The sequence below is a fragment of the Spermophilus citellus genome (assembly GCF_964194105.1).
Source record: "Spermophilus citellus genome assembly, chromosome: 8".
Lineage (NCBI taxonomy): Eukaryota > Metazoa > Chordata > Mammalia > Rodentia > Sciuridae > Spermophilus > Spermophilus citellus.
The window spans coordinates 101,008,749-101,027,129 of record NC_138189.1 but is presented as its reverse complement, the minus strand read 5'-3'; the positions used below and the strand labels follow the sequence as shown (position 1 = coordinate 101,027,129).

The window sequence follows — 18,381 nt, the reverse complement described above, 5'->3', positions numbered from 1 at the left end:
CATTTTACTCTCTGTTTCTATAATTTGATCGCTTTACATTCCACATATAAGTGAGATTCATGCAGTATTTGTTTTCTATATTTGGCTTATTTTACTTAAAATAATGTCTTCCAAGTTCATCAATGTTGTCAAAATAGCAGGATTTTCTTCTTTTTACAGGTTGAATAAAATTCTATTATATAGCTGTACCACGTTTTCTCTATCCATTCATCCAGATGGACAGTTAGGGTGACTGCATATCTTGGCTATTGTGAATAATGCTACTATAAACATGAGAGTACAGATGTTTCTTTGACATTCTTATTTCAGTTTCTTTGGATATTGATTCAGTAGAGGAATTTAGATCATAGAGCAGTTCTATTTTTAATTTTTGATAAATCTCCCTACTGTTCTCTACAATGGCTACACTAATTTACACTTTGACCTCCAAAGTACAAAGATATTCTTTTCATCACATCCTTGTCTTTTTGATAATAGAAATTCTAACAGGTGTGAAGTGCTATTTTATTGTGTTTTTAATTTGTGTTTTCCTGATGATTTATATTGAGCATTTTTTCATATTCTTATTGGACATGAATGTTTTCTTTTAAGAGATATCTACTCAGGCCTTTTGTCCATTTTCCTTACTAGTGATATGGTATGGTTGAGCCCTTGTGTATTTGGGACATTAACCCCTTTAGGATGTAGGGTTTGCACATACATTCTTCCATTCCATAGATTGTCTCTTTACTGTGATGATTATTTTCTTTGTTGTGCAGAAGCTTTTTAGTTTGATGTAATCTCATTTATTTTTACTTTTGTTGTCTATGCTTTTGAATCTATCCAAAAATATCAGTCAGGCACAGTGGTGCACACCTGTAATCAGAGTGGCTTGGGAAGCTGAGGCAGGAAGACCAAAAGTTCAAAGCCAGACTCAGCAACTTGGCAAGGCCCTAAGCACTTAGCAAGACCCTGTATCAAAATAAAAAAAAAATAATAAAAAGTGGCTGGGGATGTGATTCAGTGACTAAGCACCTCTGGGTTCAACCTCTGGTACCAAAAATATATATTTGTGCGTTAATACTCAAACCAATGTCACAGAGCTTTTCTCTGATTTTTCCCCCAATGATTTTACCATTTTAGATCTTATGTATAAATTTTTAATCCATTTTGAGTTGATTTTTTGTATGTAGTGTTAGAAAAGGGTCCACTTTCAGTCTTTTGCATGTGGACAGCTAGTTTCCTCACCACAATTTATTAAAGAGATTGTCCTTTCCTCATTGTGTGTCCTTGGCACCTTCATTGAAAATCAATGTAGCATAAGTGTGTGGATTTACTTCTGGGTTTTTTATTTTGTTCTATTAATCTCTTCATCTAGTTTTATGCCCGTGCCATGCTGGTTTGAGTACTATAGCTTTATAGTAGTTTTATATATCAAAATATTAATGAAAAAATTTGAAGAAGTCTCAGAAAAATGGAGGATATCATGTGTTTTTGAACTGGGAAATAATCTTGTTAAAATATCCATATGACCCGAAGCACCCTACAGATTCAATGCAATTTATATCAAAATTTTGAAGACATTTTTCAAAGAGATAGAAAAAAGTCCTAGAAATTTTATGGAAACTAGAAAGACTCGGAACAGCCAGAGCAATCCTAAGCAAAAGAACAAAGCTGGAGGCATCATGCCACCTAATTTTAAAATCTAGTCATTATTTAAATGTAATGAAAACTTGTCATTTGCAGTATATTTCATGATGAATACTTTCATAAAGCAACTAATTAAATTTTTAGTGTAAACACTGACCTTCTTTTTTTTTTTTTTGGTGAAGTCTGAATTACTATATATTGATTTGGCCTAGAATAGCGTATACTTACACTAAGTCCTTTTCAAAAACTAACTTTTAATCCACTTAAAATATAATTCAACTTTTAAGCTCTTAGAGCATTGCTTATTTCTAGTAAATGATTAATAAATATATATGTGTGTTTCCTTGATTTATGTCAGTAATCATAAAATCATCTGTCAGTTTTAAAAGCCTATTTGGACCAGACATTTGTTTGTTCCTCAGAACAGCAGTGACTTGATGTGCATTCATTTTATGATTCACAGAATCCCCATGGGCCCATGGTGATATGATTGAAACCAGGCCAATTGATGTTTTAATCCTTTCTGTCCTTCAGGAAGAAATGGAATTAAAACTTAAATTTTTGTTACTTAGTATTTTTTGCACTGAGCTAAGATTATAGATAGGATGTAGAATTTAGATTAATGCTAAATGGATTTATAATCCAAATTAGATATGCAGAATAGTGACCTTGGGTAATAAATTTGAGGAAATAACAAGTTGGTAAGAAAATTAGCAACAAACCAAAACAGTTGAAATAGAGATGGCAAAGTAGTGCTGATAGTGGATTAAGGAATAGAACTAAAAGGTCAATTTCCTGTCCTAACTCTGTCTTGAGCTTCTTGCATAATTTTGAGTATTATACCTGTTTTGGCTTTGCGTTAGTTTTCCTATCTTCAAACTGGTTCACACTCTCCAGAGAAGTTGGAGTAATGTGAGAAATAATAAATATGAAGCACTTCAAGTCTGCAGAATAAAGTGTCCACAACAAAATGAAATAATAATAGGGATATATTATATAAACCACATTTAATATTCTACCTTATAAAGTGAGTAAATTAGGAGATAAAATTTCACACTTAGAAGGAATCATTTTAGAAGTGACTTGAAGAAATAAAGAGCCAGTATATTTAAAGCAAATCAATGTACAAAAACTTGATTTCTACACAAGTTTTGGAAAACATATGGCCTATGCAAAGTTACACCTTTGTGAATTTAATTACTACCCAGAAGGCAATTCTTTTAGTGTGTTAAATCATTGGTAGGCAAAAATATGTGACTTCCGAACAATTGATAATTAATTATCATTAAATGTTAAGCTAATGATTATCATTAAATTAAAATACAAGCAAGTTATCATTAAAAGACAATTTCATAAGTGGTAATTAACAAGAGTCATTACCATTATATGCTTTTAGATATTTTGTATAGTTTTTAGATATACTTCCTAATATAGAAACTAGAAGTGCTGAATATCCCTACATTTCAGGCAAAAGAGTCACATATGCTCTTTTCTCTTAAAGTGAATGTTTAGTTGAAGGAACATTTGGGGAGTCAATGAAGTAAGAACCCTAAGAGTCAACAGAGATAATAATGTATTGATTATTATGCAGATACAGATAATTTTAGAATACTTAAAATAGTGAAAAAATAAGTTTTCCAATCCAATATTGAAATAAATTGTTGCATACAGCCATATGGGTTTGGTTATAAATGAGACTGGGAGCCATCTTTAGGACAGGGTTGATGATAGGAAAGTGAGAAATTTTTCAAGATGGTTAAAAAAATGTGTTTAGCATGATCTAATTGCATGTTTTTAAAAGGTGGAATCTGAAGTCAGTCTTCTAATTTCAATGACAAAATATCCTTACCAAAATAATATGTGTCCAATATGAAGAACAATAGATGGGCCAATGTCAAAAAAGGGATGGGATTAAAAAAAAAAAGAATAGACTCCTTCTGTGAGAAATAGAAAGTTCGGTGGTCCATTTTCAGAATACAGTATTTAGCCATAAGAGGGTGTAATAATAATTGGGGTGTAAAGAAGTCAGCAATAGGGGAAATAGAACTGAATGGAAAGTTACAAGCAGTTAACTCACACAATAGCACCATAGCCTATGGAAGCAGCAGATCCAAAGTTCACACGCCTGAACAGCCCCTTGGCAAACAGGAGGTGGGGTAATGGACCAATAGAGATAGGAATTGTCGGTTAAGAAATAGTTCTTACTTAAAGAAGTAAGATCTGTGTACATGTCAAAATTCACCTTCAGAAGAAGTTCCCACCATAAGAGAACAAAGGGAGATGGGGAAAACTAAAGCTTTATTTCTTTAAATAACCCAATAGGATATAGTAAAGTCTAGTTATGTTTGGGAAGACTATGTATCCCATAGTACTGAGCCAATGAGGAATCGGGGAGGGGGGAGGGCGAATGTAGCTTTTAATACTTTCTCTTTGTTCTATATATTGGATATCTTCATAACAATGTGTCTTGGCGTTGGTCTACTGTGATTTTGTATGCTAGGTGTCCTGTATGCATCTACAATTTGTATATCCATTTCCTTTTTTATTTCTGGAAAGTTTTCTGTAATTATTTCATTCAGCAGGTTACTCATTCCCTTGGTTTGAATCTCTATACCTTCCTCTATCCCAATGACTCTTAAGTTTGGTTTTTTTTATGTTATCCCATATCTCTTGGATGTTTTTCTCGTGATTTTTTACCTGCCTTTCTGAGTTGGCTAGACTGTTTTCAAGATTATATATTTTGTCTTCATTATCTGACGTTCTGGCTTCTACTTGCTCCACTCTGTTAGTGATACTCTCATTTGAGTTTTTAATTTGGTTTATAGTTTCCTTCATTTCTAGAATTATTGTTTGATTTTTTTATAATCTCTATCTCCTGATAAAGATGCTTAACTTCTTCTTTTATCTGTTTATGTAATTCATTTTCAATGTGTTCTTTCACTGTTTGGATGTGCTGTCTCATATCCTCTTTAAGGTTCCATTCCATCTGTCTAAGGTGTTCCTTGAGTTCTTTATATGACCATTTTTCTGATGACTCTAGGTCCTCCTGAATATTTAGGCTGTCCTGCATTGTTTGTACTCCTTTTCTTCCTTGCTTTTTCATGCTGCTCATGTTACTTCTTGTTCTGTTTGACTGCTGAGTTACTGTTTACTCCTATAAATTTATTTGATGCTTGGGAGGAAAGGTATTAGAAGGATAGGGAAGAAGTCACTAAAGAGAATGAGAGTAAGCAGGTAGAATTCAAGGAAGGGGGAATAAGAAAATTGAAAAGAAATGAAAAGACAAAAGAAGAAAAAAATAGGAAATAAAAAAGAAAAAAATTAAAAAAAAATAATAATAATAAAGATTAAAATTAGAAGAAAAAATTAAAAAAAAAATTTTTAAATTTAAAAAACAACAAGAAAGAAAAATGAAAATGAAAAAAAAAACCCAAATCGAAAAAAAAAAAAAACTAATAAATGCAGTCTTAGAGTTTGATTAACTTCTCTTCCAGTAGGTGGCGCTGTGCCCACCAGGCCAATTTCTCCTGTCAATACGCGGGAACCAATCACTGTGCAGCAGCTCCTCCCAGACTGGGCGAGTCTCCAATCCTGAGTGCCTAGGGCCTCCTCTTGTGTCTAGTCACTTCCCCACTTTTCCTCTAGCCAGGCCCCTCTCACCGGTGATGCTCACCACAATACTGGCTACAGGCCAGGTCTGCTGCTCCCGGGAGCCCTGTTTTCATGAACGACTGGGCACACTTTCCCTGTTTGCCATTCCCTCAGACCCTAAGTTTGTAGAGCTTGGGGCTGAGAATCCTCAGGGAATTTTACTTGCCCTCCAGTAGCCATGCCCCCCGAAGCTGGTGCAAGAGACCTCAGTTGTCAGCACTGGTGGGAGCGGTAGCCGGGAGTTCCGCGCCGTGGGTCCCGCGCCACTTCTGATTCCCTCCGTCTGGTTATCGCGCTCAAGGGAGAGCTGGGAGGGGCCCTTACAGGAGAGCTGGGAGGGGCCCTTAAGGCCTTAAGGAGAAGGAAGGCTAGGGGATTACACACCTGTAGCCGCAGGTTTCAATGAAGTTATCTCCTCCGCTGCAGTCTGATGACGTCAGTTCTCTGCCATGGTGGTATCTCTTGCAAATGGCGACAGTTTGTTTCCCTTTGCCGGGTGACCAATGCAACCGGTGGGTCCTGACTGTCTCTCCCAAGCCCTGTTTCAATCCTGTGGCCACTACCTATGAAGGCTCGGTTGGCATTTACCTCCGTAGGATCAGAAGGGCTGACCAGTTGTGTCAGCCGGATGGATTAGTGCTGAGTCACAGCTGTTTGTCTGCGGGAAGCAGGCGAACGGGAGCTTGAATTCAGCCGATCCGGGCTCAGTGTGTGTTCTGAGAGGCCCAGACTGTTCGCCCCAGATCCACATCAGCTCAGTATTGCCTAGTGATCCTGAGCAAACAGCATTTAGACAGTTTACGACTCCCTATGCCTGCACAGCTGAAGAGGTCAGAGACTTGATCTCTCTGCGCCCGTCGCCATGTTGATGAAAGATCAGGAAACCTGATCTTGCAAGATTGTCATTAAAGTTTCACTTTTTTTTTTTGCTGTACCTTGTGTCTCAGAGCCCATTCTTTGGGTTTGGGTTAAGTGAGTGTGTTTCTCACAGGTAAGCATATTTCTCACATTTCCTCCCCTCAAATAGACCTAGCATACCTGAGAAAGTTATTCTGAAAGCATGGGAAAGAGGTTGAAGTCGTTGGTCTTTAGCTCCGGAATTCCTCCAGGTCTTGATTTTATCTTATACATCTTGTTCCTAATTTCCCTTAGTTCATCAGCCCCTTTTCCTTACCTGAACTCCCCAATTATTGATGACTAAGTTGTTCACTGATGACCTCAGGAACAATAAGTTATGGGTAAATAGTACCCACTCCTATTCCCTGCTGTGCCTGGTGGAGCTTGCACCAGTGCAGTGATGCCCTGAATAAGCACTATTTGACCATGGAAGGAGATCTGACTCAAGGGATGAATTCTGAATCAGATCCACCAAAATCAGGCATATATCTCACCACACTGAAATGGCACAGGATAGTTGGCTGTCCCACTACTAATCAGCTGCTACCTTTGATAGAGTCTGCCTTCTATTCCAATTCTCAGTAACTAGAAGATGCTCGGGAAATGTTTGATGAAAGAATGGATAAATTAATAATTATCCGTTATTATAAGCACTGTCTATAAGATCTAGGAATATTACACTGATCGAAAGAATGATTTTGAGGGTGTACGTGAAATTACAAATATGATAAATCCTTAAATGGTATATGTTTGGTGAATATTTCCATTCACATTTATTTCTAAGGAAAAGAACCAGAAGCAATCCAGCCCATCTATTTGTCATCACTTTTAGAAGATGTATGGTTTAAAAATAGCTCTGAACATAGTTACTTGACAAGGGTAAGATTTGTCTTCTGTTTTGAAAGCAGCAAAATATTCTAAATTTATACACACCGGTATATATCTTCCTAAAGGGCATTAATTAAGAATACCAGTTAGGACTAAATCTTCTTCCCATTCTGGTTTTTATCAGGCTATGTAGCTGTACTCTCAATTCTACATACTTAAAGACAAAAATAACAGAGCACCATCTCAATTTCCAGAATGAAAAACTGCACATCTATTCTAGAAATTCTGAATCCAAAATGTTTACAGAAATGGTTAATAAGGCAGCATGTACTGGCAAATCTAATGCTTACTGTTTATAGAAGAAAGCAGCCTACATAGAAGGCTTTTCTTTCCATCAGCTGGTACTCAATATTTGTGTTTCTTCAGATTGACAGGCTGGATGTGGAGAGTTTGTTTAGCAACATTGAATCTGTGCATCAGATATCAGCCAAGCTGCTGTCCTTGTTGGAAGAGGCCACAACTGATGTGGAACCAGCCACACAAGTAATCGGTATGTTTATTCTCTTCTCAGGTTCTATGATACAACAGGAAGTAATATTTTAATAACCTCACGGTACTTTGGTTTTATGTTGCTAACTCACAAAGCTTCCCAGGAGATATATAAATGCTAAATCCATCTTCGGCTCATTGTAATTACACAAACTCTGTATTTATTTTCAAATGGGTTCATATCCATTTGCTGAAGTCCCTCAGTAGCACTAAGCATACAATTTGCTTTTTAATTTCCAATCTTTCAACCTCTTTGCCTTCCAGATGTTCTTTCATTTTGTTTTATGGCTAACACTTACTTGATCCTTAAAGAATTAAATCTTTTAATAGCTTTACTGGTTTTAGCCACAATGTTTTCAAATCTTATGCTTATGAATTGATTGATTTTTAAATAGTAAATCTTTTACTTGGGAAGTTTATATGATTTATAAAAAAACTACACGGGTTTCTGTTTTTTCAATTCTTTTCCCTTTTACTCTCAAATAGTCTTAGATACAGTCATTTTCTTACTCTGGTAAAATCTTTAAAAATAACTGCAAGCTCATGTGAATTTGAGACAAATTTTAATTCTTTCCCTTTCTTGGACATTCCCAAAAATTCCTTGAAGTTCTTGGTTTGTATATCTGAGACTAGGAATTCTTCTAAAAAAAACTAACGCTTTTCTATTTCACACATAATATACAATATAAACAATATACACTCAATAATATATAAGTAATATAAAACAATATACACTCAATATAAGAACAGCAAAACATTTGAGGAGTACCTAAAGTAAGGATGAAAGTTCTCTTTATATACCTCTCCAAAGCCACTGTCTTCCCCATAAATAACCGTTGTCATCAGTTTGATGGAATCCTTTCTTTGAAATATACAGACATAGACACAAACATACAACTTATATTTTTATTGACTATGTCCTTTTTGTTACTAGAAATAAAAGTTTAAAAGTGGCATGAAATTGGCCACTTTTAAATGTACATGTCTGTACACCTGATTTTTATTTTTTACAAGTTATATGATGACCCATTTGCCTTAAAAGTAATTTAAAGAAAAACCATGATCTTGCATTTCACTGTTTATTAGTAACTACTACTTAAGATTTCCCCCTCTCAAGGATTGGAGACCCTAATTCACTTTAGGAATAGGGGCAATGAAGTCAGATCATTAGCTACTTTCTGCTGAATAGGGGCAGAGGCCTACAGAGTAGGTATCCCAAATATTCTCTGTCAGTGAAATGGTCTGGATTATGAGTAAGACCTATCCAGGAAACCACAGTAAATCTCTGATTTAGTAGAAACAGATTGTAAACAATTTGGGAGGCGGATGCCCTATGAGAAAAACAACAACAACAACAAAAAAAAAACCCTAAGTATTAGAATAAGATTGATAGAAAAAAATAGACACAGCAATGTCCAAATACACCAATGAATTTGAGAATGACTATAGATACTAGCAATTTCCTCCACAAGGAAGTTCCATAAAACCATGAACTAAAAGTTGTCCTCATGACAAGGACAGGAAGGACACAGGATCTATTTGAAAGTGCAAATATTTGAGGAATTGAGTTCAAAGTTGTCAGGAATATAAACACGACATTCTGTCTGAATGATGGCACAAGTACCACCCTGAGCTACCGTGAGAACATCCAAGGCCACTCAGTTTTGTAAAACAGCTTTTCTTATGAGTGCCACCTTTCTCAGTGTCATGGAGAGCTGCATGGGATAAATGGTCAGATTATATTCTCTAGACCAATTTGTGAGATAAACAGTGAAGCTAAATGATCATTCCAATGAGAAACAGACCATCCCCGTCTATGCTTGAGATTGGGGAGGTTTGTAGGTTATCCTATTTGGGGGGCCCACCTCCCTTGCATCCTTTAATACCCAATAGTACATCTTCCCATCCAGCATGGAGGAATCTAGGGCCATGAGTTGAACCACATATCCAATGGTCCAACTGGGTGCTGGCCATCTAATTCCAGGCTTGAGGAACCAGTTAGTCCCAAACCAATCATCAGCCTGTAAAATCACACTATGTTGACATTGAGATTCTGGTGTTCATCCTAACTGTCATGTGGAATTAGTCATTTGTAAGTGTGATTGCATTCTTCCCAACAGATTGGGGACTTCTGATTTTGTCCTATGGTGTGCATAAGCCATATATATCCATCCCAAATTTGATAGTAACCATCCTTATATCTTTGATATTCTGGCATTGATAGTGGAAGATGAAGAGTGTATTGGCTCAAATGGGCCTTAATGATTGCAAAAGCTTGGAAATTGGTTTAGAAAGTGAAGCTTTTTCCATGACTTGGGTGTGACAAAATCTTATTTCAGGCCATAATTTAAAAGCTGCATGAGTAGTGGTTTGTAATGCATATGTTTCCTCCTTTTGTTCTATCATTAAAGATTGTCATTTATCTAGTCATTCCCTTGTAGGGAGAAACCCAACAGGGTTGTGTCAATTGATTGTTCAACTACTGAAAACACCAAAAGAAAAGAACACAGTGCCTTGAGTGAAAAACTTAGACAAGCTCCTAAGTTGGTTAAGATATCATGACCCAATATTGGAGTGGGATATTCAGCCATTACCAAAAAAGAATGAGTGAATATTATATCTTCCCAACTGCAACAAAGATGAGTAAAATGTCTTACCTTGGGTATTTCACTGATTTCCACTACCAAGCAGGAATAAGCAGAAAGGTGTTCAGGGAAAGAGGTTAAAACACTATATAGGTAGGGTTGGTATCTACAAGGAATTGAATGGCCCCATTTCTTACCTCCAATTTTACCCTCAGTTCTGCCCCACTGATGGTGACTGTTTGGGGGCACTAGCTGGTTCTGAAGGTATCCTTATTCTTAGGCCATCATTTGGAGAATATCTGATCTGTGAGGCCCTTTTTGTCCTCAGGGAAATCAGCTTTCCAGAAGACTCTCCTGCCAAATATATGGCAAGGAGTCTTTGGAAGCCTGCCCTTAATACTGCAATTTTTCTTCCAGTGTCCTGATGACAGACATCTTTAGGGGCACAAGGGTCCCACAGAAGAGGAAATGGGTGCCCTCTAAGAACTGCAGCCAATAATTGCACCCATCTCTTGCCTCTCTTTTTCTCCTTTAGCTGGTTCCTCAAAGTTTCCTTTCAGTCTCAGTTATAAAAGAACCTGGGAGACTACCTGGAGTAGATCATCAAGAGAAGCCCCAGGGTCCATTGCCAATTTTTGTAATTTATTTCCATTATCTGAGATGGATTGAATACTGAATTTATCTTTTAAAATATGTTGCCTTCAAGAGATGTAAGACCTAAACGTGTAGATTTTACTAAGGCTTACTTCACTTTTTCTAGAAAAGTCATGGGGTTTTCCTCTAACTCCTGATCGATAGTGGTCAATTTCATGTAATCAATAGGTTTCTAAGTTCTGCCATGAAACAAATGATCATGTGATCCCTATGCCACCTGCCAGATGATTCATCATAATTCCCTTAGGGTACTCAGTTGGAATAGCTGAAGAACCCACAGGGTATATAGTGTTAGTAATAAGTAAATCAATCCCAAAAGCCCCAGCAGCTACTGTCACCAGATGTCTCTCTGTGTCTGTTAGAGTTTGACTCAAAATTACTGTTATATCTCTCCAGGTTAGATCAAAAGCCTGGGTTAAATGTTGCAATCCTTCTATATACTTATCAGGATCATAAGAAAACGTCCCCAAAGCCTATTCTATTTGTTTTAGATCTAGCATAGAAAAAGGCATCTGTAATCTGACCCAAATTTCCCATTTGTTTCTTGTAATGGGCATAATCTGGAGATAGGTTTATGATGAGTCAAACCAGGATGGGGGAGTGAGAGCAGTAGGAAGGGATGGTGGGTACAGAGGGAGAGTGGGAGAGTTAGGTTTTGACAGATATGAGTGTGAAATGCACTGTTGAGAGGGAGGAAGGTATAGTTTGGGGGGATCCCCTAGGCCAACAATGTCTTGACTCATAATTGCTATAAGGAAATCACCAATGTCCTACTGAGCACATAAATCTTTTTGATTGCCCAGTAAAAACAAAGCCTATACCTAGTGGACTTCTGACCATTTTCCTTCTTTTCTGCAAAAGGAATCGAATTGGGATAGAATTATAGTTTAGACTTCCATTGAGGGGCTATTTCTCTTTATCCCAAAATTCATATTGAAGCCATGCAAAAATGACAAGTGAAAATCAATCTCTTCTTCTTAAGGGTCTCTGGATCAAAATAGTCCCAGTGTCTCAGGATGCACCCCACAGTGGGTGGTAGCTGATATCAGCAGTTGACTTTCTATCTGTAAAACTAATAAAGCCAGAGTCTGTCAATACCAGGCATCCTTCAGCAGTATTGACATCCAAGAGAGATGGATGTATGAAGGCATCCCTCCTGTACCTTAAACTCAGAACCATGAAGTGTTCCTGCAAGGTTCCTGAGAATTTGGTGTAGCATGCCTAAGTTTTATAACTTGTGACTTATTTACTCAACCTCTGTCTCTAAAGTTTGTAATCTAATTTAAGAAACATTTTTAATAACTTTATGTCAGCCAGTTGATATAACTTGTGGATGTGACCTTTAATTCCTTTGTGTAGAATTTTAAGAGTTGCATAGGAAAGAGAGGGGAGCAGAGGCTTTTGTGTCATCATGTTGGAAACATAGATAAGTGATGTAGCAAAGAGCAAGTCACAGTATTTTTCAGCTTTTCTTTTGAATAATAGATGTGAAGGGACATATTGTCCATGCAGAGTCACTATAGAGTAAGGATGAAAACTACCATTTTGTTGAAGAAAAAAGAATACCAGCTGAGAAAAGGCTTGTTAGCTGTGAGATATCTTAAGCTAACAAGCGTCCAGTGAGATGATTTATAAGAAGGTAAAGATGGTGAACTAATCACTCTCTAGATATTGGATATAGTCTTTAAGAAGGTGGTATAATGCCCATTACTGAGGAGATTCAGTCATACGCCATAAGACAACAGCCACTACAGTGGAGATATCTTGTTGCCTCTATAGTGGCCTTGCTGAAAAAATGCTACAAAAAGCAAGAGAGCATGCAAGTCTGCATGTTAGCAGGGTGGGGTGGGGTGGGTTGTCACTGTGGTTACTGAATGCCAGAAAAGCTGAACAAATGCAATGACATGAGACAAACAGAGCACAGGTGTGACATACAAAAGAGATTTTGACAGAGGAAAGTGTACAGAGAGAAGTCCAGGGCAAAAGACGAGATATCAGAGGCTAAGTTAGACATCATCTCAGACAAAGCTAGGAGATGAACAAGGTGAATTTAAAAAACGTGTCCTGTAGATGGCTGTTGATTTCAGTTGAGGCACCAGGCTAGTTGTCACAGGAGAGTGGGGAGCTAGTGCACCAAACCTCCGTTCTTGTGTTCCAACAAAAGAGAATTTAAAGCCGGCTACCAAAGTCCATGCAAGAGAACTTTATTGTAAGTGAAAGTAAAGTAAGGCTCAAGCAAAGAGCACTCTCGAGAGAGTGGTTTCTCTCCAAGCAGAGAACAAAGGAAACAGTGCTGTCTCCAGGTTTACTGCTGTTTTATGCTTGCCTTGAGAACTGAGGACTGCCTCCTGCATTCTTTCCAATCAGGTGTTCAGCTCCTGCTTCACACATAGTGGTGGAGCTTTTGACCCTAGTTTGTCTTCTCTGGAACTGTCATCATGGCCATCCTATTCAGGGAGACTTCCTCTGTATGTTGATCCTGTATTAACGTGGGTATGGGGTCAGTGGCAAGTCAAAAGTTACTTTAGTGTGTGGGTGTTACTAAAGAAACCTTTCCAAGATATATGGAGGTATCTATGGCCACAACTCCAAGGTTTACATTCACCTCAGTAGACCCCATCAAAAGTCAGTCCCATTAGTCTCTCTTTCTTGATGCATTTCCTTTATTGTTCTTTTTATTCCTATGTGTTTATTCTCAGAGTCTGTGCAGCCATTTATTTTTAGCAAGTTATCTGATTATCCATTTGCCTTAAAGGTAGTTTAGCTTGATTCAGTGACATACGCCTGTAATCTCAGTGGCTCAGGAGGCTGAGGCAAGAGGATGGCAAGTTCAAAGCTAGCCTCAGCAAAAGTGAGGCACTAAGCAACTCAGACCCTGTCTCTAAATAAAATAGAAAATACGGCTGGGGGTGTGGCTCAGTGGTTGAGTGCCCCTGAATTCAATCTCCAGTACCAAAAAAAAAAAAAAAGGTAATTTAAATAAAACTTTAAAAGTAACTAAATATAAAGAGAACATTTGTAATGGAAAATCAAGGAAGGATTCCTTTTTTTTTTTTTTTTTTGTACCAGAGATTGAACCAGGGATGCTTTATCACTGAGCTACATCCTGAGATACATAGACACACACACACACACACACACACACACACACACACACACACACACATATATATTTATATATAATATATCTATATTTTATAGACAGGGCCTCGATAAGTAGCTGAGTTTAGTTTTGAACTTGAAATCCTCCTGCCTCAGCCTCCTGAGTTGCTGGGATTATAGGAATGTGCCACCACATCCAATAAGAAAGGATTCTTGAAGAAGATGTTAGTTGGACTAAAGTATAGGTAAGACTTCTCTACAGAATGGGAGAAAATCATTGCCACCTAAACCTCAAATACAGCATTAATCTCCAGGATATATAAAGAGCTAAAAAAAAAAAAAAAAACTTAACACACACAAAAAACACATAACCCAATCAATAAACGGGCAAAGGAACTGAACAGACACCTCATAGAAGAAGAAATATAGTCAACAAATATATGAAAAAAATGAAAACTACACTGAGATTTCATCTCCAGTCAGAATGGAAATTATCAAGAATACAAGTAACAATAAATATTGGCAAGGATGTGGGGAAAAGGTTCATTCATACATTGATGGTGGGACTGAAAATTGATCCAAGCACTATGGAAAGAAGTATGGAAATTCCTTAGAAAACTTGGAAAGAAACCACCGTTTGACCCAGTTATCCCACTCCTGGGTATGCACCCAAAGGACTTAATATCATTATACTACAGTGATACCGTTACATCAATGTTTATAGCAGCTCAATTCACAATAGCTATGCTATAGAACCAACCTAGGTGACAAGTAGCAATGAATGGATAAAGATAATGTGGTACATATACACAATGGAATATTACTCAGCCTTAAGGAAAAATGAAATTCTGGCATTTGCTGGTAAATAGATAGAACTGGAAACTATTGTGCTAAGTGAAAAAGCCAATCCCAAAGTACAAAGACTGAATGTTCTCCCTGATATGCAGATGCTAATATACAATAATGGGGCAGGGAGTTGGGGGGAGGGAAGAATAGAATTTCACTGGATTAGATAAAGGGGCATGAAGGGAAGGAAGGGGGAATGGGAATAGGAAAGACAGTAAATTGAATTGGACATTACTTTCCTATGTTTATTTATGAATACACGACCAGTAAAACTCCACATCATGTACAACCACAAGAATGGGAAGTTATACTCCATGTATGTAAAATATGTCAAAGTACATTCTGCTGTCTTGTATAAGTAAAAAGAACAAATAAAAATTTTTAAAAAAGACTTCAACAAGTAGGTTCTATGCTGGGCAAAAATCTATAAATGAAAGTAAAATCATAAACAGAAAATACCAATTATGTTTGGGAAATGTGGAATGATTAAGCTGGAGTGAAGTATTCATGTAAGGCAGGAGTGAGAAATTAATCTGGAAATGCAGAATAGGGAAGGTCTGTACTTGAAAGAAAAGTTTGGAATTTATTCTACATGTAATAAAGAGCCATTAAAAGATTTTTATGCAAGGACATGAGACACAAAAGTTTCTGGAAAAAAATTGGTAGGTAAGAAGAGTATGATTAGAAGGGGAAATTGAAGCCTAGACCAGCAAAATAGATTCTTATAAATTAGACAGGCCTGTGTCAACAGCATGGAGGCTAAGGTGGGTACAGTGGAAATAGAAAGTAGGGGTTGCTTTAAAACAATGTGGAAGAAAGATTAAATAAGGTTTAGCGGTTGGGTGTTTGTGTTGGAGTCAAAGACAGTTCTAGAACATGCTGGTTTCCTATTGTTTTAAGATATTCAGTTCAGTTTAGCATTTGTTATGGATTTTTCCTTTTTTGAGAAGTATGATTACTAATAGTTATCATAATAAGTTTGATAAGCCTCTACATCATACTTCAATTTCTGATATAATTTATAATAACGTATGACAGCTAATGGGGTTTTCACCTCGTAAACTCTGAAACAGCCCATTTCTCCTTTCCCAGCTCTTCTAGTTTCAAGGAATCTCACATCTTCCCTTAAAGTGCTACAGCTGGGCAAAGGCTGACAAAATGATAACACTTGGACAGGAACAATTAGAAGCAGTTAACTCACCCCTGTTCTGGTGGTGATGGGAAATGTACTTGATGCTGTAAAACCTGCCATCACTGGGTGCAGCAGCCGGTTGTGTCATGGCCCACATCATGACCCATGAGAAACACGAGGCCACTAGCATGCTGGGTCAATGGGGTTAGTGAGATCTGTGGGGAATCACAGATTATATGTTAATGAAATACGTGCATGTGAAGGAGAGCAGGCTTGCTACAGAGCATTTGAATGTTCTTGTTGTAGCAATATATTTATTGTTATGATACATAACTACAACTCTTTTTTATTATTTGGTTATGCTTATCTTATTGTGCAAAAAAACCCCTTCCAAAACAAAGGTTTAATGTATTCATATTTAATATAAATTAAATATTGATTTTATGTTTCCTCAGAAGTTGATGCTAAACATACAAAATAACACATCTCCCATAGGGTCCTTAATATTGTCACTGACCCTAAGACATCCAGAAGACAGAGATCTGCTAATGAAGCAGCAACAGCTATGTCAAGAATTAGCATTATTTTTAGACTGCTCAAAGTAAGTGACTTAACACAAGCAGCTGCTTAAGATGTGTTTACATGTCACTTCATGCAGCATGACTTTTTATTTTAGGCAATGATGGTTGTCCTCAACTATTTAATTCAATTTTATTTCCAAGTTTCCTTGAGCCTACAAGAAATGTAAAGCAATGACTACTAAGGAGTTGAAAACATTAGCAGGAGAGTTTGCAAACATTTAAATGATGTTTACATCAGTTTGAGCAGATGAGGCCAATAGAAAATTAATTAATGCAATTTACAAAACCAAAGAGTATTTGGAAGTTTATTTTGTCAAAATTAATTGTCTGACCTTATTGTAAATGTTACTGTCACTTTAACTTAAAAATTAAACATTGTGAATGCAAATAATAATATGAATACAAGTAATGGTGGAGCATAGCATCATAGTAAAATAATGTTTACTAAAACAGAAATCTATGGAGCAGAAGTGTCCTTATCACTGATTGTGATACATACATAATGAAGCTGTGATATTTTACTAATTAAAATTGAATCTAGTCAAAATGTAAATATACTTTCATATTCACAGAATTAGGGTGAATGAAAATGTTTGGAGGATAAAGTTGATGTTGAATTAAAATATAATCTGATGCACAACAGAACATAGTTTCTTTGTTGCCAGTTATTAATCAGATTGTAGAATTGCTTGATTCTTTGAAGCACCACTTTACAAATCAACCAATGTGTCCTATGATGATATTGGGCTATTTTTGTAAACAAGATCTCTGAGATTGTATTGTATTTTCTTCAAAATCAGTTGGAGGTCTTTCATTATGGAATATATAAACAGAATTATTAACTTAAGATTTCTTATACTTATAAATTGTGATGATTGAAAACAAAATTGTAAACAGAAAGACTTTGAAATTTATCCCAATGAATGAGGTAAAAATTAAATAAGAGCTCATGTTTATATATAGAGATATATCCTTATAATTTTAATATTTCCACTTATCAGAAATTTATCTGAGCTTATTAGATATCTCTGTGACTATAGAGAATATTTTTAATTTAAAATATTATGGTTTTCACATTTGAAAAGTAAAATAAATAATCCTAGAAGTGGATTATAATCCATAGAATATAATAAATATCAATAAGCATATTGGTATAAGTAAGCAGAGAGAACAAATGACTACTAGAGTAGCTTTCAATTAATAAATATAGACAGAAAGATGAAAATAGAAAATCACTATGGTTATAATTTTTTTGTAGACAAATCCTACTAATCAAAACTCTCTTGAGTGAGTGAAAGAGGAGAAACATACTTTTCAAGTCTCAAAGTTGGGCCTCAGTAATTTTTAACCTTGAAGGGAAAGATGGTAATTTTACAGTGAGAAATTCAGCAGAGACCAGCTTACTCAAGTGATCCAGGTCAACACCAGGAAATAACATGGATGAACATCATGGACTTTGTGCACTGAGACAGATACGACATCATGACTATGGCATTTTGGCCCAAAAAGTATCCAGTAATATTCAATCATGAGAAAATATTAGACATCACTAAGGAATTCAAATGACACTTGATGAAGAAACTGATCAGATACTTAAGTATCAAAGTCATAAAAAAAACAATCAAGGCAAGACTGAGGAACTGTTATAGAATGCAAGAAATAAGGGAAAAGTAACAAATAAATGCAAGTGAGAATCTGAATAAGTCCTAAAATAATCAAAAAACATTCCTGCTGAAATTCAAACAAGATATTTAGTTTAAGTAATAGCAGTGCACCAAAGTTAAATTACCTTTTCTGACAATGCATTATAGTTATATAAGATGTTGAAAATTGAAATTAGAAGTCAAAATACACTTTAAATTTCATATTTGTATATATGGGTTTAAGTCCTATCATACAGAGGTATGGAAATGACAATATGAATTTT

At 36.2% G+C, this 18,381-nt stretch overlaps 1 protein-coding gene across 1 annotated transcript in view; it reads left to right on the top strand.

Moving 5' to 3' along the window:
• The window catches only part of ARHGEF38 (Rho guanine nucleotide exchange factor 38), a gene marked incomplete at its 3' end in the record, with an annotated part of 128,937 nt that overhangs the window by 51,032 nt on the left and 59,524 nt on the right, over nt 1–18,381 (top strand). The window contains exon 3 of the mRNA XM_081304786.1: nt 7,432–7,555. Within this exon, the coding sequence (XP_081160912.1) occupies nt 7,432–7,555 (124 nt within the window). The remainder of the gene's footprint in view (nt 1–7,431; nt 7,556–18,381) is intronic.